This window comes from Chlorocebus sabaeus, chromosome 12 (assembly GCF_047675955.1).
Source record: "Chlorocebus sabaeus isolate Y175 chromosome 12, mChlSab1.0.hap1, whole genome shotgun sequence".
Lineage (NCBI taxonomy): Eukaryota > Metazoa > Chordata > Mammalia > Primates > Cercopithecidae > Chlorocebus > Chlorocebus sabaeus.
This window is the reverse complement of record NC_132915.1, coordinates 29521172-29548649: the sequence shown is the minus strand read 5'-3', so window position 1 is coordinate 29548649 and position 27478 is coordinate 29521172. Positions and strand designations below refer to the sequence as shown.

General features: G+C 42.4%; 1 protein-coding gene across 2 annotated transcripts in view; it reads right to left on the bottom strand.

Annotated features, from left to right (window-relative positions):
• Positions 1–27478, bottom strand: part of DOCK8 (dedicator of cytokinesis 8) — a 238068-nt gene that overhangs the window by 99392 nt on the left and 111198 nt on the right. For both annotated transcript variants that reach the window (XM_007969410.3, XM_007969411.3), the window contains 2 exons: positions 25298–25391; positions 23575–23737 (listed from right to left, as the gene is read on the bottom strand). In XM_007969410.3, coding sequence (XP_007967601.3) covers positions 23575–23737; positions 25298–25391 — 257 coding nt within the window. The remainder of the gene's footprint in view (positions 1–23574; positions 23738–25297; positions 25392–27478) is intronic.

Below are 27478 nucleotides of genomic sequence, written 5' to 3'. Positions count from 1 at the left end.
GGATCTCACTCTGTTGTCCAGGCTGGAGTGCAGTGGTGTAATCACGGCTTACTGCAGCCTTGACCTCCTGGGCTCCAGTGATCCTCCAGCCTCAGCCGCCCAAGTAGCTACAATAGTAGGCATGCATCATGACACCTGGGTAATTTTTAAATTTTTTGTAGAGACAGGGTCTCATTATGGTGCCCAGGTTGGTCTTGAACTCCTGGCCTTCAGTGATACTCCTGCCTTGGCCTCCCACAGTGCTGAAATTATAGGCGTAAGACACTATGCCCGGCCACATTAAACATTTTTGTCATACTTTATGTACAAAGCTTTATCTTTTCTTATGCCACCAAATATTGTTCAGTTATGACCATTTCCCCAATGTGACTGTTTTTAATAAACATGATTTTAATGGGTGCATGTCATTGCATGTTGTGAATATGCCATAATTTACACTGGTCTCCTCTAAAAATAAGTGTTTAGGTTATTTCCTTGTTTCAGTTAGAAAGCTGTGGTGAACACTTGATATATCTTGCCCCTCTGCAGTGCAGCATACTTTTGGAAGAATCCCTTTATATTCTGTAATGCTTAGCTTCATCATCTTTGAATTAATTAAAAGACGCCAATCAACCTTTCTTGAATGCTGTGTTTGAAGGCATAATGAGCCAAAGTTTGTGAAGGTGCTTTGAAGTAGCTGGATGAAAGGGACTGTGTAAATCATAACAGTAGTAGCCCTGCCAGACTGCTCTCACCACACTCGTCTCTTACATTCCAATACCAGGGCACTGCCACCCACTCCCGTGCACCCCCACCACTGCCCAGCAATTTTGCTTCCAAAGGGGTTGCTCACCTCTGTATCCAAACATCACCACCACAGATATTCAGTGTCCTGCGCCACATTGCCAGCACTCCCTACCGAGCACACAGCTGGAAGGAAACTCAAGATAATTTGGTCCAACATCCCATTTTCTGAAGGCCAGGAAACTAACTCCCAGGAAGGTTAAATGAGTTTGCCTGGAATTTCTTTTAAGGAGATGCATTTCCTAAGGGTCATCGTATTTCTAAATCAGTAAGAGTGCTAAGTAATATGTTTTGTTAAATCTGCATGCTTTTAAAGAAACAAATACAAAAGAATAATAATGTTTTCTTTTGGGAAGGAAGATCTGCCTGCATGGCCAGTAACCCGGAGTCCAAGCCAGATAAGAATAATTATTAACGAACCGATAAACAGGCTCATATGCTTCATATGTGATAAATTAAGTGTCTCATACTAGCCAGAGAATCATGTTATCTAAGTATTTTTGAGACGACAGCCCATGACCTTAATAATTTGCCACTTGTTATGGCAAAGTTATTTTGAAAGTTTTCTAAGTAATTGAAGGTCCAGTGTCTGTGCCAGGCATTTAGTATAATCTTTATCTTTCTCCAAATGTGGACAAAAGTGGTTTTCTTCAGTCACATATATCACCACATAGAGAACTGGGCATTTGATATTAATCAGCAATTTCCCTCCAAGGCCCTGTCAGATGGCTTTTCTTGATTACAAACTATTTTGGAAACTCCAAATTCTTTCCACTGATTTAGCAACGAGTCCTCAACTTATTTTTAAACTGCTGTAGTTGGGCAGCTCTGGGGTTAACTTGTGGAATCTGGTCATTTTTAGATCAAATTTTCAGCCAAACACTCTGCTCTCACCATCTTGGGACCATCTTCTATTTCCTTTGCTGAGAATAGGTTAACCAAGGGACCTGGAAATCATTCAAAGCCACAATGCAAAAACATCACTTTGGCTTCTCCCAAGTTTATCCTACTCTTTATCTGGTGCAAGGAAACAAACACAAAAACCTGACCCTGTTACTTATTCCCAAGATGACATCAATGTGCTCTTCCATGGTCTTCTACAGCTTGGAGCTGAGCTCAAGGAGCAAGTGAGTTACAGCAAAAAGTACACGGGCCACCTGTTTAAGCAACTGGACACCTCGAACACCTCTTTAGCTGAGCTTCTAGGTCAGCCAGCAGGAGAGAAGGAAAGAGGGCTTTGAGAGGAGAGAGGAGCAGCTCGACAAGAGGGGTGAAGGCCCCCCTCAGCAGGCTGCTGAGCTCCAGTGTCAACTGGTTGCAGGGATGACCTACAGGGAGGGATTTAATGAGGAGCTGAAGTTGCTGGAGCAAAGTTGGAAGATGCAGCACTCTTCAAGGCAAATGGGATTCCAGTGACAAAGGTGATGGATGATGTCATGGTGAGTCAATCATTACTGATCATTTGAGTTGGCCATTATTTTAACAGATTGGCAAATAGGTCATGGGAATAGGGTTCATGAAGTTGGGGTTATTTCTTCTGTGAAAAAGCCTGGTTAAGAAGAGTGGAGGTGCAAATAAACCTTCACAGTGCGAACGCGTATGCATCCGCCATTCCTGGTGATGGTAAGCTAAACCATGTTTTGAGTAAAAAACATTGTGTCACTGATTCCCACATCTGCCAAGGAGAACATGGAGGACCAATCAGTCATGTGATAAAGCCAGAATCCCAAGCCTTCTGTAATCTGATAATATTTTACTTACAGGGCCTTAAAAATCCCAAAGAGAGCCAGAGTATTATCTGTAGTTGTTTAAGGTCGAATAACCCTTGTTGCTTCTATTTCCTGGGTATCTCTTTGAAAGTGGGACTGAGATGAGCCAATACTCAGTGTATAATGTTCAGTGAAAATGCAGAAAATAAAATTTTATCTTTGACAGGGCTGTAAATATGCAAAAATTGAATATGCATGAAGGCTAGCAGCTAGAAGATGATGTGGGAAAGTGAAAAAAGTAGATTTTATTTTGAAATAAAATTGGTGTCAATTTTGGTTTTATTTTTGTTATTTCAATATACAGCCTGAAACAAAGTAGTAATATCAAATATATGCTTTTTTTAAAAAAGGAGGAAACAAAGAAAAAATATTTGCTGATTTTGTGGGCTGCATTGTGAATCTCAGTAGCACCTGTAATTTAAGTTGCTTTTATACCAGGGGAGATGGGATTTATGGAGACTTGTGATTAGATAATGGGTGGAAATGTCCTTTAAAAAATTGCAAAATGCTCTACAAATGTAAGGTGAACAAGTCAATTTCATCACCTGTAATAACAGGGCTAGAGCCAAGTCTGAAATGCGATGATGCCTAAGAACTGCTTCGAAAACTACAAAATATGATACTAATTAAGATGATCTTCTTACCAGGATTGTGTGAACCAACTGAGTGCCTTTTAAAATGCAACTTTAAACACTCTGCAGGATTGTGAGATATTGTATGTTACCTGGGAAGTCAATCAATCTCTCCGAGATCCTCTCTTCATTTTTCCATTTCTCTCAGTCTGCGTCTTTAATTTGTGTATTTCTCTCTGCCTCTCTTTCAGTCTCTCCCAGACTCTATATATCTCTCTGATTAACATTCCCCTGCCTTCCTCTCTCACAGCCTCTTTTTTTTTTTTTTTTTTTTTGGAGATAGAGTCTATGCTCCTTCGCTTGGGCTGGAGTGCAGTGACGTGATCACAGTTCACCGCAGCCTCAACTTTCTGGGCTCAAGCAATCCTCCACCTCAGCCTCCTAAGTTTCTGGGACTACAGGTGCAAGCCACCACAATGCCTAATTTTTTTTTTTGCTTTTTGTAGAGGTGAAATCTTCCCATGTTACCCAGGCTGGTCTCGAACTCGTGGGCTCAAGTGGTCCTCATGCCTGGGCCTCCCAAAGTGCTAAGATTACAAGCCCAAGCCTCCATTCCTCCAGTTCCATTTAGTGACTGAAATCCATTTGCTTACCAGTTACTGAGTGTTTGACAATTTCCTACTCTGAGCTGAGGTTGAGGTTTTGGCAGGGCCATTTAAGCTCTCAGGATGACAAACACTGCACCTAGGATCGATGAACAACTTAGGATTCCACAAAAAGTTATTGGTTCTAAAAATATGAAAAGTAAAACCTCAAAACCAAACTTAATACATTTTTAATTAAATGCTTATCAAATACAAAGGTTTTCAGTTAGCCAATGGCAACTCTTCTGAGTTTAATCTGAAGGCGAAAGTTTTTTCCTGCTACTTTGCAGATTGTTATAAAATTATATAGAAAATATACATAATACAGGAGGCAGTAGGTACATCTTAATATGTTTTAAATAACATGTGGTCTGCTGCTTCCAGCTTAGGGAAATCTTAAAAATGCCTTGGGTATGGATATTTGGGGGAAGGTATAAAATACCAAAAAAATCGGTGTTTCTATTTTATTCTTTTTTTTTTTTTTTTTTTTTTTTGGGATGGAGTCTTGCTCTGTTGCCCAGGCTGGAGTGCAGTGGCGTGATCTTGGCTAACTGCAACCTCCACCTCCCAGCTTCAAGCAATTCTCCTGCCTCAGCCTCCCAAGTAGCTGGGACTACAGGAGCACACCACCAGGCCTGGCTAATTTTTATATTTTTAGTAGAGACAGGGTTTCACCATGTTGACCAGGCTGGTCTTGAACTCCTGACCTCAAGTGATCCGCCCACCTTGGCCTCCCAAAATGTTGGGATTACAGGCATTAGCCACCGTACCTGGCCTATTTTATTCATTCTTTAATAGCTTGAAACACAAGCATTGGTTTGATAGCAAACTACTAGCAACATGCAATTCTGATATACCACCACTGAAACAGATTTATACATAAAAAGCTCTGTTTTTCTAAATAAGCTCTTTCAGCCAAACAATTTTGGCAATTTCACAGTAATTTCTTTTTCTTTATTTGTGTTTTAAAATTCACCCTCTGTAGTTTTTTATTTTATTTTATTTTATTTTTTTTGCAAAGACAGAGCCAAAAAATTGATGACCTATTTACTGAAGTAGAAATGCAGCAAAGCCAACTGCATGAACAAAGATGCCAGCATTCAAAAACTACCGGAAAAGGTTGGTGCTTTTTACTCTCTATAGCAATTTGTTGTAAACAGACTGATACCATCAGAGTGAACTTCAAATGCCTACTAATGTCAGTAATATCTTCTGATTATCTGGTGTCTTTTATTCAAGGATTCAGAATGAAATTGCAAATCTAGATACATTATTTTAAGATACTTATGAAAGGAAAAGAGTTGAGGAGATGATTTTAATTTATTATTCATATTTCACTGCCAGCAAAATCTATTTTAAATGTAACTATAAAAAATAGCTAACATTATTTCATTCTTACTCTATGCAGGCACTGTTACAAGCATCTATGACAGGTACTACTATTAGTCTCATTCAGAAAACGATTAAACTGAGATGCGAAGAGAATGCATTAACTTGTACCAGGTAAGACAGCAGCAGGTGGCATAGCACGATTCAAATCCAGGTGCTCTGAAGTAAACAATCTCTCTGGTCAACAATTAGACTCACCAGAACTTTATTGTAATGTAGTCTTATAATATTTACAAGGGCTAAAGGGCTAAAGGGATGTTACTCCAAATAAACTATGAGGTTTTTTTGAGTGAGCTAAACTTTTACTACTCAAAGAGCAGTCCAGGGAGTAGCAGCATCAACGTTGGCATCAGTATCAGCATAGCATTGCCTGGGAGCCAGTTAGAAATGCACCATGGAGGCCGGGCGCGGTGGCTCAAGCCTGTAATCCCAGCACTTTGGGAGGCCGAGACGGGCGGATCACGAGGTCAGGAGATCGAAAGCATCCTGGCTAACATGGTGAAACCCCATCTCTACTAAAAAAAAATACAAAAAACTAGCCGGGTGATGTGGCGGGCGCCTGTAGTCCCAGCTACTCGGGAGGCTGAGGCGGGAGAATGGCGTAAATCTGGGAGGCGGAGCTTGCAGTGAGCTGAGATTCGGCCACTGCACTCCAGCCTGGGTGACAGAGCAAGACTCCGTCTCAAAAAAAAAAAAAAAAAAAAAAGAAATGCACCATGGACCTGCTAGATCAGAAACTACATTTTAACATGCACCTGGTGTCTCAAATGTACATTCCAGTTTGAGAAGCACTGATCCAAGAGAACTGATTTGTTTTTAAATTGGCAGACATATGAATCTTATTGTTGTGATTCCCTTTTTTGCTTGGCTGCTAGGCAGCTCAAATTTGCAAGTGTTTTTGTTGTTGTTGTTGTTGTTGTTTCTCTTTGAGATGGAGTCTCCCTCTGTCACCCAGGCTGGAGTGCAATGGCGCAATCTCAGCTCACTGCAACCTCCACTTCCTGGGTTCACGCCATTCTCCTGCTTCAGCCTCCTAAGTAGCTGGGACTACAGGTGCATGCTACCACATCTGGCTAATTTTTGTATTTTTAGTAGAGGCAGGGTTTCACCATGTCGACCAGGTTGGTCTTGAACTCCTGACCTCAAGTGATCTGCCCACCTCAGCCTACCAAACTGCTGGGATTACAGGCATGAGCCACTGTGCCTGGCCTGCAGGTGATTTTTAAAGGAACTGTCAAAGGACTTAACGAAACATTCTGTGTACATATTAACCGCATACACATTTACATTTATTTCTCTCTCATTTTCCTTTCACTCAGAAATTTTATACCTTATTATATAATCTCCATAACTGCCTTAGACACTTTTTAGAATGGGAAGGAGTTGAGCACAGTGGCTCAGGCCTATAATCCCAGCACTTTGGGAGGTCAAGGCAGGAGGACTGTTTGAGCCCAGGAGTTCGAGACTAGCCTGGGGAACATAGTGAGACCCCATCTGTACAAAAGAATTTTTTTTTTTTTTACTTAGCCAGGCATGGTGCTGTGTGCCTGTAATCCCAGCTACTCAGAAGGCTGAGGCTGGAGGATCACTTGAGCCCAGGAGTTCAAGGCTGCAGTGAGCTATGATCATGCCACTGCACTCCAGCCTGGGTGACAGAATGAGACCCTGTCTCAAGAAATAAGTAAGTAAATAAATAAATAGAAATTTATGAGCCTTCTCATTCTATTTATTTGCTGTGTCCTGTCTTGTCATTCTGTGGCCACGGCCTCATGCCATTATTTGTGTTTATTCCTGTTTCCAATGTTTTAGGTTAGATCAAAGTGCAAATTCACGAAGGAACCAGTGAAAAATGAAAACAGAAGGAAAACTCCTGATGTGTAGGGTGAAGAGAACATTCTGTCTTCAGAAATCAGAGCAAGAAAAATGGAAGGTGAAACACGTTCCAGGGCACCAGTCAGAGTCCCACAAGGCTGTCTGCCCTGGGAAACGGTGCAAGATTAGAAGGAGGCACCGGGGGTATTATCGCAAGCAGCAGCTTGCCCCTTAGGAACCCCTGTCCTCCATAGGCCAGGCTGCAATGTTTTGTATAAATGCTGGTACTGTACACTGAACATCAGGGACCTCTACACCCCTCACAAATAGCAAATGCAGTTACGACGCCAGAAACACAATGGTATCAAATTGTTTAAAAACTCTACAATAAATGATCCAATATTCTTTCTCTATGATTTTGTAATATTAAAAAAATCCACTCAAAGTCAGAAATCAAATGACAGAAAGAGAGAGAGAAATAAAACAATAGCCAGCCTTAATGTCTCTTATGGTACCACTTTAAAATATTTCTTTCAGGGGAAAAACAATCCATGCTTTTTCAACTGATAATCTGCAATTTGAACATGAGATATGGTGATTTTATACAGCACAACTCTTATTACTACTACTAATTTATCTTTGAACATGAATTGATTAAATACAGCTGCCATGATATTTGTAGTATACCTTTTCTATTACATTAATCTCCATCCCACTCTTTTTTATGAGATAAGTAAAAGTTCCTTTTGAGTGAGAGATTGGAAAACCAGTATTCCTTCTGCTAAATAAAGCAGAACCTCAAGAATGCTAGCTTTTAGAAATGGCTGAAAGGAGCCATCCTTAAAACACACTTAACTTGTTTAAGTCCAACTAGTTTTCAATAGCAAAAGACCCAAAGGGAAAGCTAGAGTGTTTATAGTCTTCAGTCTCATCCAGATCAGATACCCATAGGAAAGAATCACAAATATTCAAGTGTTCAAAATCTGCTGGGGAAACCTAACTGCTTTAAGAAAAAAAAAAAAAAAAAATCTTTCCCCAGTCCTGATAGAAAATGATTTCTAAACCATACTTTGTTGAACCAACTGAAACTTTTTCAAGATGTCCATGTTAGCAAATTTCCTTCTGAAACACTGCTTAGTAGATTTAATATATTAAGAGGTTTATATATAATTCACTCTCACCTTAGTACGAATTAGTTTACTCACCCTCCCTCCTTACAAAAAGCTTGGATTTATGGACTGAAGGTGTGCATGAAGAAAAGAGATAAAAAGAGGAGAGGGTAATCACTGACCAGGAAGCACTGCTGTGGGGAAGATCTGGATGCTTAGAGGCTTAAGGAAAGTGACGAAGCAAGGGAAGGTGGGAAGGGACCCAAACCAAAATTTTTTACTCTACAATTTTTTCTTAAACTAAAGATTGACAAAAGAGTCAAAAGGTCCACTGGATAAACGTATCTTTCCTAACTCGCAGCCACTCTCCTTGGAACCCAGGATGTGGTTTGAAGGGTCTAAGTGATCTAGATATTCTTTTTCTTATTTGTCTTGTGGTTTCTGTATAGGGATGGTTCAGAAATGTGTTCACCAGCTCGAGCCCCATGTTGGTTTATTAGAATCCTATTTCCAGTGTGGTTTTTCTTTTTCTGCCTAACAATCATTTACGAAGAATGTATTTCATTCTAAATGGGGAAAGGATTGGAACTACTTTAGCAAAAGACATTTCAGACTGCCTGCACATCTCACCTTTCCATAGCTGCAGTGACCATTTCATTCAGTACTCTGTACAGACTTGATAATATGTATGTAGACCTGCAGACGCTTGGGAGGTGAGTGTGTGGTTGGGAGTTAGGGAGGAATGGGGTGTACAAGGTGCTGGGGTGCTGTGCAAGAGGAGAAATTAGTCCACTCCTTCATATGTACAGCTTAGGGTTTTTCCCCACTATTAGAAAATAAGAAAATGCAGGGAATCTGCTTTCTAGGGGAAAAACAACTTTCCCCTATTTTGCAGGCTTATTTCTTTGGAGTGTGGTTTAGTAAGGGACTCCATACCTTTGAGTACCTGTCAAGAAGTGGCTGTTTTTTTTCTTTTATTAGAGAGTGATGCATTGCAGATGTCCTAGAAATACACCATTCTGGGCTGGACGTGGTGGCTCATGCCTGTAATCCCAGCACTTTGGGAGGCCAAGGCAGGTAGATCACAGGGTCAGGAGATTGAGACCATCCTGGCCAACAAGGTGTAACCCCATCTCTACTAAAATACAAAAAATAAGCCAGGTGTGGTGGCATGTGCCTATAATCCCAGCTATTCAGGAAGCTGAGGCAGGAGAATTGCTTGAACCCGGGGTGGAGGCTGCAGTGAACCGAGAGCAAGACTCCATCTCAAAAAAAAAAAAAAAAAAAAGAAAAAAAGAAAGAAAAAGAAATACACCAGTCTGATGGGAACACTTTTCATGAGGCACATTGTCCTCAGCATTCACAGAATTAACCTGCCCTCCCTTGTCACCCTCCTACCCCCATATTCCTCCCAATTCAATGTTTTGTAGTTTTGTTAAGAACTGTGCTAGCAGCTTCTGATTAAATAACCAATGATTCTGCTTCCTGATATTCTTGCTCTGTGAAATCCTCTCCCTTTGAGTAGGGGCTAGACCTAGTGACTCGCTTCTGATGTAGTGACAAAAGTCAATAGGACGTTTGTCAAAAAAGGGCAAAAGTGATGAGGTACTGCTCTTGAGGTCAGGCTGTGAAAGGCCCTGGCCTCTATCTTGCTTTCTGTCTCTTACCCTCCTGCTTGCTTGTTCTGATGAAGCCAATTGCTATGCTGTGAGCTGCTCCCATGAGAAAACATGTGAGGGAACTAAAGGAAGCCTCTGGCCTAGTGAGGAACTGAGGCCCTCAGCCTAACCACCCATGAGCAACTGCATCCTGCCAACAGCCACAGGAGTGAGCTTGGGAGTGGATCCACCCCCAGGACACCCTTGCCGTGACAGCAGCCTAGGCTGACATCCTCACTGCAGCCTTTCCAAGGCTCAGACCAAGCAGGTCAGCTGCACCTGCATAACCTACATAAACCTGCGAGATAATGACTGTGGTTTTGAGCTGCAAAGGTTTTGTTTAGAAATAGATAACTAATACAAGTATATAAATTTTAAAAAGTATATGTCCAGTGTTCTTTGATATTTAAATATGTGTTTCCTTCAAAAAAAAAAAAAAAAGGTTTTACTTCAAAAATTTCTGCCTCCACAGGACCTCCTGGTCTAAGGACATACTATAATGACTCCCTATACAAAAATATTCTATTTTTTTTTTTAGACGGAGACTTGCTCTGTCACCCAGGCTGCAGTGGAATGCCGTGATCTTGGCCCAGTGCAACCTCCGCTTCCCGGGTTCAAGTGAGTCTCCTGCCTCAGCCTCCTGAGTAGCTGCGATCACAGGCACCCGCTGCCACAGCTGGCTAATTTTAGTAGTTTTAGTAAAGACAGGGTTTTGTTATGTTGGCCAGGCTGGTCTTGAACTGCTGGTTTCAGGTGATCCACCTGCCTTGGCCTCCCAAAGTGCTGGGATTACAGGCGTGAGCCACCGTGCCCGGCCACAAAAATACTCTTAATCACAAAATAGTCTCTTTGGAGTCAATTCAGTCTCCAAAGAAGTATAAGAACATGAGAATTTCTAAAAGTATAAATAATTTTTCCTTGATTCCAGTTTTGATTATATGAACTAAATTAATTAATGTCTCCTAAAGAAGAATGCTAAAAAGTACCTAGTATAAACATCCTTCCTTTTCCCCTAAAGCAACACATTTTGAATGAAAACCTCCTGCAGTTAAAACCAAAATAAACATTTCAATATTTGGCTTTGCTCAAGATCTAAAAGTTAAGTTTAAAGATACCATTTGCATAGTCCAAATCTGGACTATGCTGTATTTTTTTTTTTTTTAAGGCCACCAGACAGAATTGTCAGATGGAGAATCAGCACCAAACAACCTGCATGTTCCTTTAACAGACAGTGGGAGCACATTTTTCCCAGGCTTTGCAAATAGTTTCCTACAACAAATCTGCCAGCTGAGCAAAACACATATAAATACCAGAACGCTTCCAATTTCTGCTGGTGCTGAGGCTGACATTTTTGGTTATTTGGGGTAGATCCTTCATTAGTTCTCTATCTATTTAAAGAAACAGCCAATGAATAAATCAATAATCTTCATTAAAATGCTTGTTTTATCACTCTTGAAGTTTTTAACATCGCTAGATGCCTTGGTTTGGGTTGGGGAAGAAAGTATTGGAATCGGGTGAAACAGCAGGTCTGCCAGGAAATAAATTGGCCAAATGCCCCCAGCTACCTCTATAAACATATGTCCTTGCTTTAGGCACTTGGCGAGAGAGAGGATTTGTCTGAGTTTTGGAGATAGGAGAACTTTCAAAGATCTCAAGGTGGTTGCAGGGCAAAGTTGCATTACATGTCATTGCATAGATCAGCGTAGTTGCCTGTGGTTCTAGTGTCTCTTAGGAGACTGGGATTTGCTTTCAAAGACACCCCTCCTTGTCTATTTCAGCACCGAGCATAGTGTCTGACACACAGCAGGGGCTTATAATATTGGTTAAGTGAATGCATCAACATTATTCACAGGATGATGAGTATTGCTAGGCATATGAGATTTTTCAAAGGGCAGATATCCTGCTCCCTTTGTCCCTAAATGACACATGGTGAGGAAGGAGCTGAGAAGAAGGGTTCCCACTCCCTATACTCACAGCAGTGTGACAGGTCCACAAGGGGATGTAGCATCCCCAGACCATTTTGAGGGTTAACAGTCCCTCTTACAGACTTCATGTAGCATCCCCAGACCATTTTGAGGGTTAACAGTCCCTCTTATAGACTTCATTTCTTTCAGAGCTAGATTAAGCATCAGCACTTTTTATTTATTTTTATTTTTATTTTTTATTTTTTTGAGACAGAGTCTCACACTGTCACTGGACTGGAGTGCAGTGGTGCGATCTCGGCTCACTGCAACCTCTGCCTCCGAGTTCAAGCGATTCTCCTGCCTCAGCCTCCCAAGTAGCTGGGATTACAGGTGCCCACCACCACGCCCAGCTAATTTTCTGTATTTTAGTAGAGACGGGGTTTCACTATGTTGACCAGGCTTGTCTCAAACTCTTAACCTTGTGATCCACCCACCTCAGCCTCCCAAAGTGCTGGGATTACAGGCGTGAGCCACCATGCCTGGCCAAGTGTCACCACTTGTTTTGGCTGCTGACCTGCGATACCAATTCTCATGCTAGAGTTTGGTTCAGTTTCATCACAACTCTGGGAGGAAACATTAGAGGTTCCATAAAAGAAGCATATTCTCTCTGGGCTCTTGTGTTCCACCCCAAGAGCATCATGGTGAGGCTCATGCTTAGTAGTAATAATAATTCTATGCTCAATGCTGTGGACCATGGCTCCTGTCACAATCGGTGACCTTGACAGGGCAGTTAGGCCCTAAAGCCTATTGCCTGGAGTCCCATCCAGCTTTGCAGGCAGCTGTGTCCAGAGCTGTGTGTCAACAGCTACCCGCACCATGCCTCCCATTCCCCCAGTTCTAGGTTTGCCGTGGAGTTGATGTTTAGCAACATCAAACATTTCTCCTGCTGCTACTGCATTCTCCACTTCCTTCTCCAAACTGCCACATGCTCGAAGCCCAGTTACCGACTTAGAGTTTAATTTCAGTCAGAGGTAGACCATACAAGGCAAATCCTGGTGGACCCCCGACCCTACCAGGACCTATCAGGAAGCTAAGAAATTAGGGATGTCACTGGTGTCTCCTGTTGGCCATATGGTGCCACCACCCAGCTCCTACAACAAAACCCCAGTGAACTAGGCTAATTGTCAACTGGCCTCATCCCCTTCCCATGTCAATCCCAAAAAGCACTTCCTGAGTGAGCTCCAACACGCTGATTTTTGTCCTGATGGGAGAAATAGTATGAATCTCTGCCACCCTCAGGAAGTTTTCAATCAGGACGGAGGTCCACAGCTCTGATCCTGTGTCCATTCTTTGGCACCAGAGTTGCCGCCTGTCAGGCTGACTGCTCCCCCTTCAGTGATTCTTCTTCCACATTCCTCCCCGTTAAGGTTGCTATCTACGTTCCGTCTAAACAAAATTATATAGGTTTCAAAATAATGCAGGGAGCGGCATTGAGGAGCACAGGGGTTATTACTCCGCTTATCCACAGAGTGAGGACAAACCACTAATTTGATGTTTGTTCTTTACAAAAGAGGAAGCAGCCATCAATCAATTCCTCCCCGCCGAGGGTAGGCTGGTTATTAAAGTGAAAGAAAACCTGCCAGAAAACCAAACCCCTGCCCTTTCTCTCTCCCCAGTAAGACTATCTCATTGATGTTCTAAGAGAATTAAAGTGGCATGAACGTGTCCTAGACGACATGTACATTGGCAGAATCTAGTTCAACAGTCATTAAAAGTATTGTAACCAGGAAATAATGCAAAGGTAAAAAATGCAAGAAGAGTGGCACCTCCCAGTCCTTTGGGAGGCTGAGGTGGGAAGATTGCTTGAGGCTAGGAGTTCAAGACCAGCCTGGGCAACAGAGTGAGACCTTGTCTCTAGAAAAGATAAAATAAGTAGCTGGCGTGGTGACACACAACAGTGGTCCTAGCTTCTCAGGAGGCTGAGGTGGGAGGATCGCTTGAGCCCAGGAGTTTGAGGCTGCAGTGAGCTAGAATCATACCACTTCATTCCAAATCTGGGAGACAGAGCAAGACCCTGTCTCTTAAAAGAAGAAAATGCAAGAAAGGCATGAGAAAACAGAACTCCAAGTTTGCGATGAGCCAAGCTTGAGGAGCACAGGGAGATTTCTGGAAAGGTGAGAATGAGGGGAGGCCACGTTTTCAACAATGGGAGTAAGGGAAGAACAAACAAGCTCAGAAGGGCTATTGGAGGGTGGGGGAAAGAGAAATAAGAAACAGATTACATTAAGTGAAGAATAATTGTTCATGCCCCTACTCTGAGAAGCAAATTCACCCAAGTCCGAGCCAAAGAGAATGAATCAGAATTCTAAGGTTTCCGAGAAAAATTCAGAGACTATCGTGTATATTTGTGCATATTACCTTTAAGGACATTAACTGACACTTTGAGAGAACAGAAATGTAAATCTGTTAATAGGATAACGAAACTGGTCTGTTTCCTGTGAGCTGATTGAGGGAAGTTTAGAAACGCTACTAAACTTGTCTTTGAACCCTGATAGGAGAGAAAGCTCAGCCCATGTCACCCTTATCGAGTGAGTGGAGTGGTACAAAAGGAACGACCAGGTTGGGTTTAAAAGTTATAACTCTAGGGAAAGATAAGAAATAGGCTTTGAGATTTTCTTATTGCTAAATGTACAATTATTAGCCTGGGCGTGGAAACCCCTTAGAAATCATTAAAATGAGCCATTATGTTAAGCTCCTCTAATTTTATCCTTATAAAGCCATGATATTTATATTCCCACTAATAGTTACATGAATCTCAGTTTACATTTTGAAAGTTGTCAAAGAACATGAAACAACGCAGGCAGAACTGGCACATTTTTTGAAAGTTTTAGAATCTTTCTGTTGTTTATACCAGTGGGTAAAGAAATTTCATCTTTTAACCATAAAAGACATACATGACATCTGATAAATTAGCCATGGTTTTAAACAATTACCTTATTATGCTGTCAAGATACAGTCCTTTCAACTCCTGACAGCTCTGTTCTATTTTGTACTATGGGGTTTACCTGCACCTCCCACTCAGTTTCTTTCCTTGGGAAACCCTGATGCAGCATCTCATATTTTGCCTGAGTATAAGACGATCCGGAAGTATGAGATGATTCCCTACTTCTGCTGAGGACCCAAGGGTAGCCTGTCTGAGGCCTGAAACCACGGATATCCATTAAGGAGAGCTGTTAAAATACCTCTGCTTTAGAGATGGCCAAACACTCCCAGGGAAAGGTGGATGAATGCCGACCTTTGGGGGAATCTGTAAAGTACATGAGGAGGTCAGAACTGAGGATGAAAAAGCTACAAAGTAGCGTCCCCACAACTTCCCAGTCAGAAAAGAAATAAGACTAAACAGTTCCCCAAAGCTGTCTCATCAGAAGAGAACAAGCCACTTCAAAGGACTGATTTAAAAAAATAATTTTTAAAACTAACAAAAGTATAGACATCACAGAAAAAAGGCTTTTTGGATTTTAGGTGCTCCCTCTAATCTAGACAAACTTATTCAAGATCACAGTCAAATGCAAGCCTAACTTTGCCTTAATTTCATCACCACTTGTCCATTGCTTCTGCCTCCATCAACCAATGTAACCCATGTAGAAACACGATGCCTCGTGAACCTTCCTGCTGAATTCTATGCAAAGGATAGTGGAAAAATGACATTCGTCACTGTTAAACCGACAGCAGGACTCTCAGGGAGGACAGTTGTATATGGGCTGTAACACCAAAGCATTGTGGACTCAAATGAGTATAAAATAAGGAGAGTGATATGGAGTTGTGAACGGTGGAATCAGTGACACTAATATACACAGCACCTCCTTACTTCTACTTCCTACCTGCCTCAACCATGATTCTAGGAAAAGTCGGCACATTCTTTGGTTTACATACGAGGCAGAATTGGTGAATGTGTAAATATTTATAGTAAGCAACTCTCCCCAAAATGATAAGATTTCCATCTCTAGCTACATTAAGGGATGCATCTCTTGATCCCCCTCCCCACTACACCTTCCCAAAAAATGCCAGAGGTCTAAGGTCAGAACTTACTAATGAAAGGAGGCAGAAACTGACAGGCTAGAATAAAATCCTTTGCGAAAAATGACAACAGTGATCACGTAGGACGCTGAAATACTTTTCAGTTTTTCTTGGTCTTGCACTTCAAGGGCAAAAAGTAAAATATGCGTCCTACTTTCATAAATCACGACTTCATATGTTTTGTGACGAAAAAGGTAGTCGTGTATCTGAATCTAGAAAGTAAGTGAATTGTGCCCTCTAGTGGTTGAATTTTATACTGGAACGGTAGCTTTGCTGTCGTAACCTTAGGCAATTGGTTCCCTCCTGAATTTTTTCGTTTTTACAAATAGGAGGATTGCTGAGTTTTGGAGCAAGGCATTAGGAATGCGGGGATTGTGTTCCTGATTTATTATTGAGACCAAGCTGCAACCAGCACCAGAAATTTCATTTTGTCTTTGTCTCCATTCCTTGGCTAATTTAAATGACTAGATTTTGCCTGGGCTGCTACTGCCCTTCCTAAGTAAATGGTTTGTTTATAAAAGCTTCTGTTCCATAAGCAACTGCTTGCTAAGCCTAGCAAAACCAAGGACTGGGCTTCCAAAACATCTTATACTTAGGACAGAGTTTTCTGTTTTTTGAGAGTGTCTCACTTGGTCGCCCAGGCTGGAGGGCAGTGGGCATGATCATGGCTCACTGTAGCCTCGACCTTCCTAGGTTAAGCGATCCTCCTGTCTCAGCCTCCCAAGTAACTGGGACTGCAGGTGCGGACCCCCACCCCTGGCTAATTTGTTGCTGTTGTTGTAGAGACAGGGTCTCACTATGTTGCCTAGGCTGGTCTTGAACTCCTGGGCTCAATGGATCCTCCCGCCTTGGTCTCCCAAAGTGCTGGGATTGCAGGTGTGAGCCGCTGTGCCTGATATGGAGCATTGGACAACTCCACACAGTAGAGGAACTCACTAAGGGTTGGTAGAAGCTTCCCTTCCATGAGAAAGAGGGGGAAGATTTGATTTAAACAAAAGAGAGTGTCAGACCACCAGTGCCCCATCCCAGACCTCCTGAATGGGAGTCTCCAGGGTGGGGCTGGACACTTAACTCTGATGCACAACCACCTTTCCTTCCCCCAGCACTGAGAAGATCCACTCCTCATATAGAGCTGACTGGGCTTAAACTGGGAATCCATTTCCTGGGATGAAATAAAGTCCCTTTCAAAGATACTCCCCATGTTCTGCCCCCCTTCCTAACCACTTCGTTTGGAGTTATTTCTGGTTCATTTCTTTCCTTAGAAATTCTAGTCACTAAATCATAACTCGCAGATGTTCCTTCCGGTCAGCTCCTGCATACATGCTATGTATTCATTCTTTTTCCACCGTAGAAGAAAAGGCGTGTAGTACTCCTTAAGACTCCACTGCGATATGCGAGCACATCCCCGTTAGGTCAGATCAGACTTCTGGTCTGAGAACATTCAGTTGAATAGGAGGAGTGCTGAAAACAGCTAATTATCCATCAGAGAAATCATGCTCCAACTGATATGCTTGTTCTCGGCAAGCACAGTCCTCCACAGCAAGTCTGATAATCGGATAAACAAGACCTCAGAGGCTCTCGGGGGCTGAAATGAGAGATGAAAATGTACTTTATGTGGCTCTCTTTACTGTAATCACCAGTTAAAGGGACGGCAGGGAGCTTAACAAGCTCATTACAACTTCAGCGCCTATGATCTCTGCACATACCCCCCTGGGGGCCTCAGGATAGGATGCCCTTGAAGGCCTCGCTGGGCCTTGGCTTCAGCCCATGCTGTTTTCATTCTGCCCCCACCAGAAAGCAGCTGGTGTCTCTAGTATCAGCTGTTGGGCCACATGGAAAATAAGCCAGGAGTTGGTGAAAATGTGTTCCTAGGCAAACCACTAGTATTTTCTTCATCAGAACACAGAGCAGGGAAGGCCAAGCTCGGATTTAGATAATCCTTTTCATCAACTCAGTCTTTCCAGCTGTTCTGCTCTGCTTTCAGAATTGCTGTCCTTCTGCTTCTGATTTCTCAGAGCCTCCTACCTGGCTCTGGTTCAGGGGACCCTGATCTAGCTCCATGCCTCTAACCCACAGAGGCCGCACATGGCACTGCAGAGGGCCCAAGGCCCTGGTTTGGGAGCCCCTGGTCATTCCTGGGATGAACACTTCTGGTTCTAGAAATTGGTCTCTATTGTTAGAGCAAGGATTTATTTTATGAATGCCCAACCCCCACTGACCCATGGGGATACTTCCGGGAGCACTACCCAGTGCTACCAGAACTCATCTACAGCTGTTCCTTAAAGAAACTTGAATAAGGTAGAGACACGGGGCAGCACTCACACATTACCACAATTACATTTGCACCAACCTAATACAATAGAATGCAACTCGAATGGTGCCCTGCACAGGACACCTGAAGGGGCAGGGCAAAGAAAAGAGGCAGTGAAGAGGTGGGAGGAAGGTGAGACTGGGGACTGGAAGGCAATGCCGGTCTATCCCAAGCCAACTTCACCTGAGGCTCTGTGGCAGCTGCTCCTTTAAGAGAGGTAAAGATAACTAGAGTTCAACTCAGGTGATGTTCAACTGCAACCCTCATCAATACCAAAATCCCCATATGTGTGACTCTGGTTACCACTGGCACTCAAGGCCAGATGACATCTGCCATTAAAACCAGGTAATAGTTCCCTCCACCCAAGGGGGCTCTACAGTTTATGTTAAGGGCACATGAATTTGAAATCCCAAACCTGGCTTTCTCAGTGTAAGCATTTATTGTTTGGCCCGATAGATGTATTATCTACAAGTTCCAGGTAGATCAACTTTGTATAAGTCAAGCCATATTTCAAATTCATGAGGTGAATCCTCTATAAATGAAGAAATATCCCTGAATTTATCTGCCCCACAAATCTTCATTTTCATTTATTTGATCTCTTTAAGGGATACAACTATGACCAGGATTACTGATTGGCATGGAAATAGCAACATCAACAGTGACAGTTACCTGACAGACTCTTGGAATGAGAAGAAATCTGGATTTCTTCAGTTAAGAAATAGGAACTGCCGTCCCCACCAAAATGATAATGGTTTTTTTTTTTTTTTTTTTTTTTTTTTTTGCTCTATTGCCCAGGCTGGAGTGTTGGAGTGCAATGGCAGGATCTCAGCTCACTGCAACTTCTGCTTCCTGGGTTCAAGCGATTCTCCTGCCTCAGCCTCCTGAGTAGCTGGGATTACAGGCACCCACCACCATGCCCAGCTACTTTTTGTATTTTTAGTAGAGACGAGGGTTTACCATGTTGGCCAGGCTAGTCTCGAACTCTTGACCTCACTCAGGTGATTCACCTGCCTCAGCCTCCGAAAGTGCTAGGATTACAGGCAGGAGCCACCGCACCCGGCACAAAATGATAATACTCTTGGGAGTGATAAGACGAATCCATACCTGTTATCGATACCATAGCGAATGAGTTTAGAGATCTTTGCTTGAAAAGAGACTTTTATTTTGGGGATCAGTATAGAAAAGCCACGAGGCCCAGGTTTTTTGAGGTATGGGGCGATGGCAAGGAACAAAGAGAGGAAAATGGACAGAAATGAAAAGGTGAGGTCACCCAAGGCAAACTTAGCTTGCCAATTTTATCTGGGGTTCAAACTTCACTGGATTCTTTCCATTTTCACGTCGTGGATGGGGGGAGGTGCAGGAAAGGGGACACTCATCTGGGACTGGGGAACTGTCAAGACCAATCTAATCAAAACCACTCTAAAGCACACAAGAACTGGAGAAGAAAACCAAAAATTTAAAACAAGAGACTTAGGAAAGATGCTTCCTAAATTCTGTGAAATTTTCATGAAGATTCTGAACCAAGTTCATTCTCTCTCTCTTTCCTTAAATAGACTATAAAATATGGCGACCTGGGAGCCAAGAGAGGGGGCCACAACCATACTAGAGAGAAGTCTCTTCCGTCATTCCCCAGAGTAAAGACCTGGTTTCTAACAGGGTGGCCCTGGCATTTCTAACGGGGTGTCCTTGGCACTTCTACAGTGCCCAGTACAGCTCAAGAATATTAACTGTATTTGCGGGTCTGTTTCTCATGATGACAAGTTGGGTCCATTGAAAACCATCCAGACTTGTCCTTCTTTGGCCTCCTACATTTCTGAATCATTCAGTGCGCTAATGTGTTCTAAGTCCCCCTGTGATGTAATTAGGGATAATGTTTGCAGCAAGGAGTAGACAGCGTTGTAAATGCCACCTGTGGGTGAGTAAATGCTCAGGGGAAGTTGAATAACTATAGAGTTCATTGGATGCAAATAAATCTATTCCAATGCCACAAGCATTTTTTCCCCGATTATAGGATAAAGTTTCTAAAAGATACAAAGCATCCATAAGCAAACATTTTCATGCCTTCATCTTCCTCTAAGGAATAGAGAATTGAAACTACTGCATCCTAAGAACACTTATCTCATCTAGGAGGAAGACTTGGGGACTAAGTTTAGATGTAAGGAGTGAGGATTGAAAATGAAGAGCTGCACCAGGAAGGATTAAATGGGGAAATATGTGTACACCTCCTGAATACTGTAATGAAGAACTCTCCATTCCTAACTGTGTGAATAGCTGTTTGTGTTTCTCACTATAATCTTATTTTGTAAACTTTTTTTTTTTTTAGAGATAGGGTCTCACTCTGTTGCTTGATCTGGAGAGGAGTGGCACGACCATAGCTCACTGTTACCTCAAATTTCTGGGCTCAACAATCCTCTGCCTCAGCCTTCTGAGTAGCTAGAACTATAGAGATGCATGATACTACACCTGGGTAATTTTTAAAATGTTTTGTAGAGATGGGGTCTCACTATGTTGCCTGGGCTGATCTTAAACTCCTAGCTTCAAGCGATCCTCCAGCCTCAGCCTCCCAAAGCAGCAGGATTATAGTGTGAGCCACTGTGTCTGGCCACCTCGCTGTAATTTTTGGTATCAAGGAACCATTCACTTATACTTTCTGGGTCTTAATTTTTGTGCATCTGGAAATGTAAGGGTGGGGATGCTTGGATCAGGTGAGCTCTGAAGTTCTTTGCATTTTAGTTCCACATATGTCCTACTGGAAAGTATGGGTGAGGAACTGGAAAATGGAAATTGTCTTACACTGCTGTTAGGACTGCAAATGTAAAATTTTAGAAAGCTAACACTGAAATGTATATTACTTGTGACTTGGTAATTTCATGTTTAGGTGTATTTCTTAAAGAAACTTTCACAAATGTGTACAGAGGGGCAAAGACAAAAAATCTTACTCCATAGTGTTTTTAAGAGCTGAAAACTTGAAAAAGACATAAATGCATATCAACAAGGAAATGAATAAAATATGGCTTCTTCACAAAGGAATACTATACAGCAGTTAAAAGAAATAACAGGATGGGCATGGTGGCTCACGTCTGTAATCCCAGCACTTTGGGAGGCCGAGGCAGGTGGATCACGAGATCAGGAGTTCAAGACCAGCCTGGCCAAGATGGTGAAACACTGTCTCTACTAAAAATACAAGAATTAACTGAGCGTGGTAGCAGGCACCTGTAGACCCAGTTATTTGGGTGGCTGAGGCAGGAGAATCGTTTGAACCTGGGAGGCGGAGGTTGCAGTGAGCTGAGATCACACCACTGCACTCCAGCCTGGGTGACAGAGCGAGACTCCATCCCAAAAAATAATAATAATAATAATAATAATAACAACAACAACAACAACAAACCTTTATATGAATCAATATTGATATTTCTAAAAATGTAAGCCATTAAAAAGTTCACATTGGTAAAATTTGTGGAAATCTGGGTAAGTAGAAAGAAAAATGACTCATGACTTCATAGTAATACTCAAACAAAAAAAGAAAAAAGAAAAAAGAAAAACAAATCAATCTTTTGAGTGACAAAAACAAAGTATAATATAACAGCTAGAGCAGCAAACCTCAACCTTTTTGGCAGCAGAGACCAGTTTCATGGAAGATAATTTTCCATGGACTGAGGTGGCAGTGGGGGATGGGGGATGGTTTTGGGATGACTCAAGCACATTCTATTTATTGTGTACTTTATTTCTATTCTTATTACATTGCAATCTATAATGAAATAATTATATAAGTCATCATAATACAGAATCAGTAGGAGTCCTGAGCTTGTTTTCCTGCAACCAGAGGGCCCCATGTGAAGGTGATGGGAGACAGCCACAGATTATCAGGCATTAGGTTCTCATAAGCAGTGCACAACCTAGATCCCTCGCATATGCAGTTCACAATAGGGTTCGTGCTCCTGTGAGAATCTAACGTCACTACTGATCTGACAGGAGGAGGAGCTCAGGTGGTAATGCAAGCCATGGGGAGCGGCTGTAAATGAAGCTTCACTCATCCACTGCTCATGTTCTGCCGTGCAGTCTGGTTCCTCACAGGCCAAGGACCAGTAATGGTCTATGGCCCGGGGGTTGGGGACCCCTGACCTAGAGTGTGAAGTCATTTGTGTAAATTTTAAATGACTATAAAAATAATGGCATTGAGTGTTCACAGATGTGGGTGTGTGTGTAAGTGTGTGTAAAAGGAGAAAAAACAGGACACACATAATTTCCTGATGATAAAAGTTTAGGAGGTGAGGTAAAAGTCTGTGACTGGAGACTGGGGATAAAGAAGACTTCAACCGAATCAGTACCACTGTATTTCTTTTATATAAAAATACAGAAAACAGCAATGTTATTTCTGGATGGTGGGGAAGAGATGCTCTTTATAGACAGCATCATTTTCTGCATTAAGGGAAATATTCTCAAAATAAAGACTTGTATGAGCATTAATGCCTTTGGCAGATGTGTGCTGACAAGCACTTCTTCCAGACCACACAGAATAGGTCAGGTGCCACCATATGCAATTCAGAAACCAAGGCAGCCCAACCTGTTAGGCCTTTGGTGTCTAGCTCTGTACTCTCCAATATGGTAGACACATACAGCTACTTGACTTTAAATTAAAATTAATTAAAATTATTTTTTCAGTTCCTCCATTGCACTAGCCACATTTCAAATGTTGAACAGCCACATGTGATTAGTGGCTATTGTACTGGTGGCACACATATAGAACATTTCTGTTACTGCCATAAATTCTTTTGGAATGTGTGCCGCTATTATGTTATTGCTGTAAATTCTATTGGAAAGAGCTAGTCTTTAGCTCTTTTGACAACTAGCACATTTTGGTCACATTGCTCTTTTTCTAGTATGTCCTTCTGCACAGAGGAAAACAAAGGTCATGACTAGCAGATTTTTTTTTTTAATCTCTGGAAAACATATGTCCACTATAATCCTAAACTACAATTACATCTGAAGTAACACTTTCTTGTTAAAGAGAATTAGGTGAACTATGTTTAGAAAGAGATGTGGCAATCACCTATCATTACATAAATACCACATTTCATTTCCCTAAAACTTAGGAAGTAGGAAGACAGGTTGAAGGATGAGAAAAAAACTCAGAATGTGAGTTCAATGGTTTTCCAAGAACCTGCTTTTCTTTTTCTTTTTCTTTTTTTCTTTTTCTTTTTCCTATTTTTTTTTTTTTTTTTTTTTTGAGACACAGTCTGGTTCTGTCCCCCAGGCTGGAGTGCAGTGGTGCGATCTTGGCTCACTGCAACCTCTGCCTCCTGGGTTGAAGCTATTCTCCTGCCTCAGCCTCCCAAGTAGCTGGGATTACAGGCATGCACCACCATGCCCAGCTAATTTTTGTATATGTTGTAGAGACAGGGTTTTGCCATGTTGCCCAGGCTGGTCTCAAACTCCTGAGCTCAAGCAATCCTCCTGCCTTGGCCTCCCAAAGTGCTGGGATAACGGTGTGAGCCACCGCACCCGGCCTGAACCTGTGGCTCCTGGCCTGAACCTGTGTTTCTTACCTGTACACTGTATGAGGGACATATACTTCTCGTGTTGGAAATTCCAAAATCTCTTTGTATGGGCGTGTCCGGTTTTCAGGAAAGGGTTTCACAGGCAGCATTTCAGGAGTCAGACAGCAATTGATGATCTCTGGAGCTGTAGAAATCTCCAGTCTGAGCAAGCCTAAAGAGAGAAAATAGGAATGTTCTAGTAAAGAAACTGCCATGTTATGAAGGAATCAAGAAGGATTGTTGCACTGTGTTTCTTTCATGAAAATAAGAACAAACTATAGTACTATAAAAAGGTTTTGGAGCTAATTTCCTACAGTTTGAAAAAAGTGTGTCATGATAACCTTTGAGATTTAGCTTCTATAAAATAAAATATAAAGCAAGAAATTGTAAAATGAGAAGGAATGGATTAGAGGATTTTTAAAGTTCTTTCCTGAATTACCACAGTATAATTTTATATAGTTAAGTAACTTCCCTGCATTGCTAGCAGTAAAAATTGGGAGTTTTAAAACTGGCTTCCAGCTGGACGCGGTGGCTCACGCCTATAATCCCAGCTACTCGGGAGGCTGAGGCAAGAGAATCACTTGAACCCAGGCAGCAGAGGTTGGAGTGAGCTGAGATTGTGCCATTGTACTGCAGCCTGGTGACAGGGTGAGACTCCACCTCAAAAACAAAAACAAAAACAAAAACAAAAAAAACCAAACTGGCTTCAGTGGGCCTGAGGATGCTACAGAAGTACCTCCAGGGCTGCTGAGTGAGGATAAGGAAGGTGCCTTTGCCTTCTACCAAAGCATCTCACATTCACTTTTTTAATACTAAGTATAATATTTTATTTGATTAAAGGGGCTCCTCTGTTTAAACAATTATCTCATTATCTGAGAAACCAGATCTAAAGCACAAGGTTTGTTTATGAAATCAATCCTTTAAGAAAATTAAAAAATATTAATAGGTTTGCCAAAAACAGAACAATTCAGATTTTTTTTTTTTTTTTTTTTTGAGATGGAGTCTTGCTCTGTCGCCCAGGCTGTAGTGCAGTGGCTGGATCTCAGCTCACTGCAAGCTCCGCCTCCCAGGTTCACGCCATTCTCCTGTCTCAGCCTCCCGAGTGGCTGGGACTACAGGCGCCTGCCACCACGCCCGGCTAGTTTTTTGTAATTTTTAGTAGTTCGCCGTGTTCGCCAGGATGGTTTCGATTTCCTGACCTCGTGATCCGCCTGTCTCGGCCTCCCAAAGTGCTGGGATTACAGGCTTGAGCCACCGCACCCGGCCACAATTCAGATTCTTAACCCCTAACACAAAATCTCACATTTCACTTGGCAAACATTATTATTATTATTATTATTATTATTATTATTTTTGAGACAGAATCTCCCTCTGTTGCCCAGGCTGGAATGCAGTGGCGTGATCTCGGCTCACTGCAAGCTCCGCCTCCTGGGTTCATGCCATTCTCCTACCTCAGCCTCCCGAGTAGCTGGGACTACAGGTGCCTGCCACCACGCCCAGCTAATCTTTTGTATTTTTACTAGAGATGGGGTTTCACCGAGTTAGCCAGGATGTTTTCGATCTCCTGACCTCGTGATCTGCCTGCCTCAGCCTCCCAAAGTGCTGGGATTACAGGCGTGAGCCACCGCCCATGGCTGCAAACATGATTTTATAAATTCTGGCATTAGACAAAGAATGTGTCTAATGATAAGCGTTTGGGCACAGCTAAAGAGGATAAAGATGCCATTCATACCTGGAATTGACTTGACTCGTCTCTGTAAGGACGAAGATCTTTTGTAGTCAGCTAAAAACTTGAATAAGTCTTCATCACTAAGGCGATCTCCTTCCTGCCAAAAGAAAAGTCAGAGTTAGTGTACATGCACCTTTGACTCTTGGGTTGGGGGCCAATGATTTCTGGGAAGATTTTTACCTTTAAGTTTTATTCTCACAAGTCTTTCATAGAAATTAGGATTATAGGCAGCTCTGAAATCACTGAGTTCCACTTCTCGTTAAATCCTTCTCAATCACTGATGACTCACTGTGCCTCGGCCTCTCATCAGTCCTTCTGGGATGGGGCTTCTGCTGCACTCTAAGGAAGCCTGTCTGACCATTAGAAAACCAGGCCAAAAGCTTCCCTGCCTATAACTCTCACCCTCTGATACCAGTGTTACCCCCTGGAACAATACAGAGTAAGTTTACTTTCCTCTTCAAATGTTTGAAGGTGGAGAAAGCATCTTCCCATCTCATCTTCTTCACGTTTGTCTTGAACAGGAAGGTGAAATATAAATGCTGCCCACTCCCACATATGCCCAAGACGGGTCAGGAACTCTGCCAACGGACACATATGCATGATCTCCAGTCCTTACAATGACCCAGTAAGGTAATTAGGTAGATATGTCTTATTCCCAATGAGACCATTCAGACTTGCTTAAGTACCTTGTCCTCCAAGGTCATAAGATTGGTGTATGCTGAATAGAACCTTTTTCAGATCCTTACAATTTCTATTATGTGGCACGGTGCACAGGCCCCCTCAAGCATCCCTTTTGCATTTCAGTTTGTTAATGTAACCCCTTTAAATGCTCAATGAAGACTGTAGCTATGGAAAACTTTCCAAAACAGAGTCAGACCAAGTGAGTTTATTTTAAGTGTGGCAAAATATAACTAACATAAAATTACCATCTTACCTCTTTTTTTTTTTCTTTTTTTCCTGAGATGGAGCCTCACTCTGTCACCCAGGGTGGAGTGCAGTAGTGCAAACTCAGCTTACTGCAACCTCCACCTCCCAGGTTCAAACAATTCTCCAGCCTCAGCCTCCCAAGTAGCTGGGATTACAGGCATGCACCACCACACCTGGCTAATTTTTTGTGTTTTTAGTAGAGATGGGGTTTCACCATGTTGGTCAGGCTGGTCTTGAACTCCTGACCTCAAGTAATCCACCTGCCTCGGCCTCCCAGTGCTGGGATTACAGGTGAGAGCCACTGCACCCGGCCCATCTTACCTATTTCTAAGTGCACAATTCAATAGTGTTAAGCACATTCGCATTGTTGTGCAACCAACCTCCAGAACGCTTTTCTCTTGCAAAAAAAAAAAAAAAAAAAAAAAAAAAAAAAAAAAAAAAATCTGAAACTCTATACCCTTTAACGAGCGATTCCCCATCCCCTCTATCCCTAGACCCTGGCAACCATCATTCTACTTTCTGTCTCTATACATTTGACAAGTCTAGGAAGTTTTAACTCTTTTTAATAGTCTTGATGTTTACTGAGCTAACGAAGAGTACCATCTGGAACGGTCACCTTCTCTGAGCAAGCAGGGAGCCCTGCAAACGTGCACAGCAAGCAGTAGTGAAAGTGGAAGCTTGCACATGAATAGCCAGGCCCAGAAACCCTGAGATCCACTGGGAAGGAGATGTCCCAGCCAGACTGTTGTCATAGCTTAATGAATGGATTGGCCAAGATAGTTCAAATAGGATGATAGTTTGCATTACGAGGAACAAAACCTAATCCTTCTCTCAGTTAAAATAGCTGACATTCATTGAGCACTTACTGTATTCCAGGCACTCTAAAAAGAGCTTGACAGGTCTCATGTCACCTGACCTTCCTACAAGCCACATGAAGTTAAGTACTATTGCTCCCGTTTTCTGGCTAATGAAATTGAGGCTTCGTGAATGCTGTGGTTTGAATGTCCCCTTCAAAACTCATGGTGAAGCTTGGTCCCCGTGGTGGCAGTGCTGAGAAGTGGGGCCTTTAAGACGTGATTGAATCATGAGGACTCTGCCCTCACGATGGATTAATCCATTCACAGATTAATGGATTAATCTGTGTCATGGGAGGGGAACTGGTGGCTTTACAAGAGGAAGAGAGACCTGAGCTAGCATGCTCAGCCGCTTGCCATGCTCCACCTCAGGACTCTGCAGAGAGGCCCCGCCAGCAAGAAA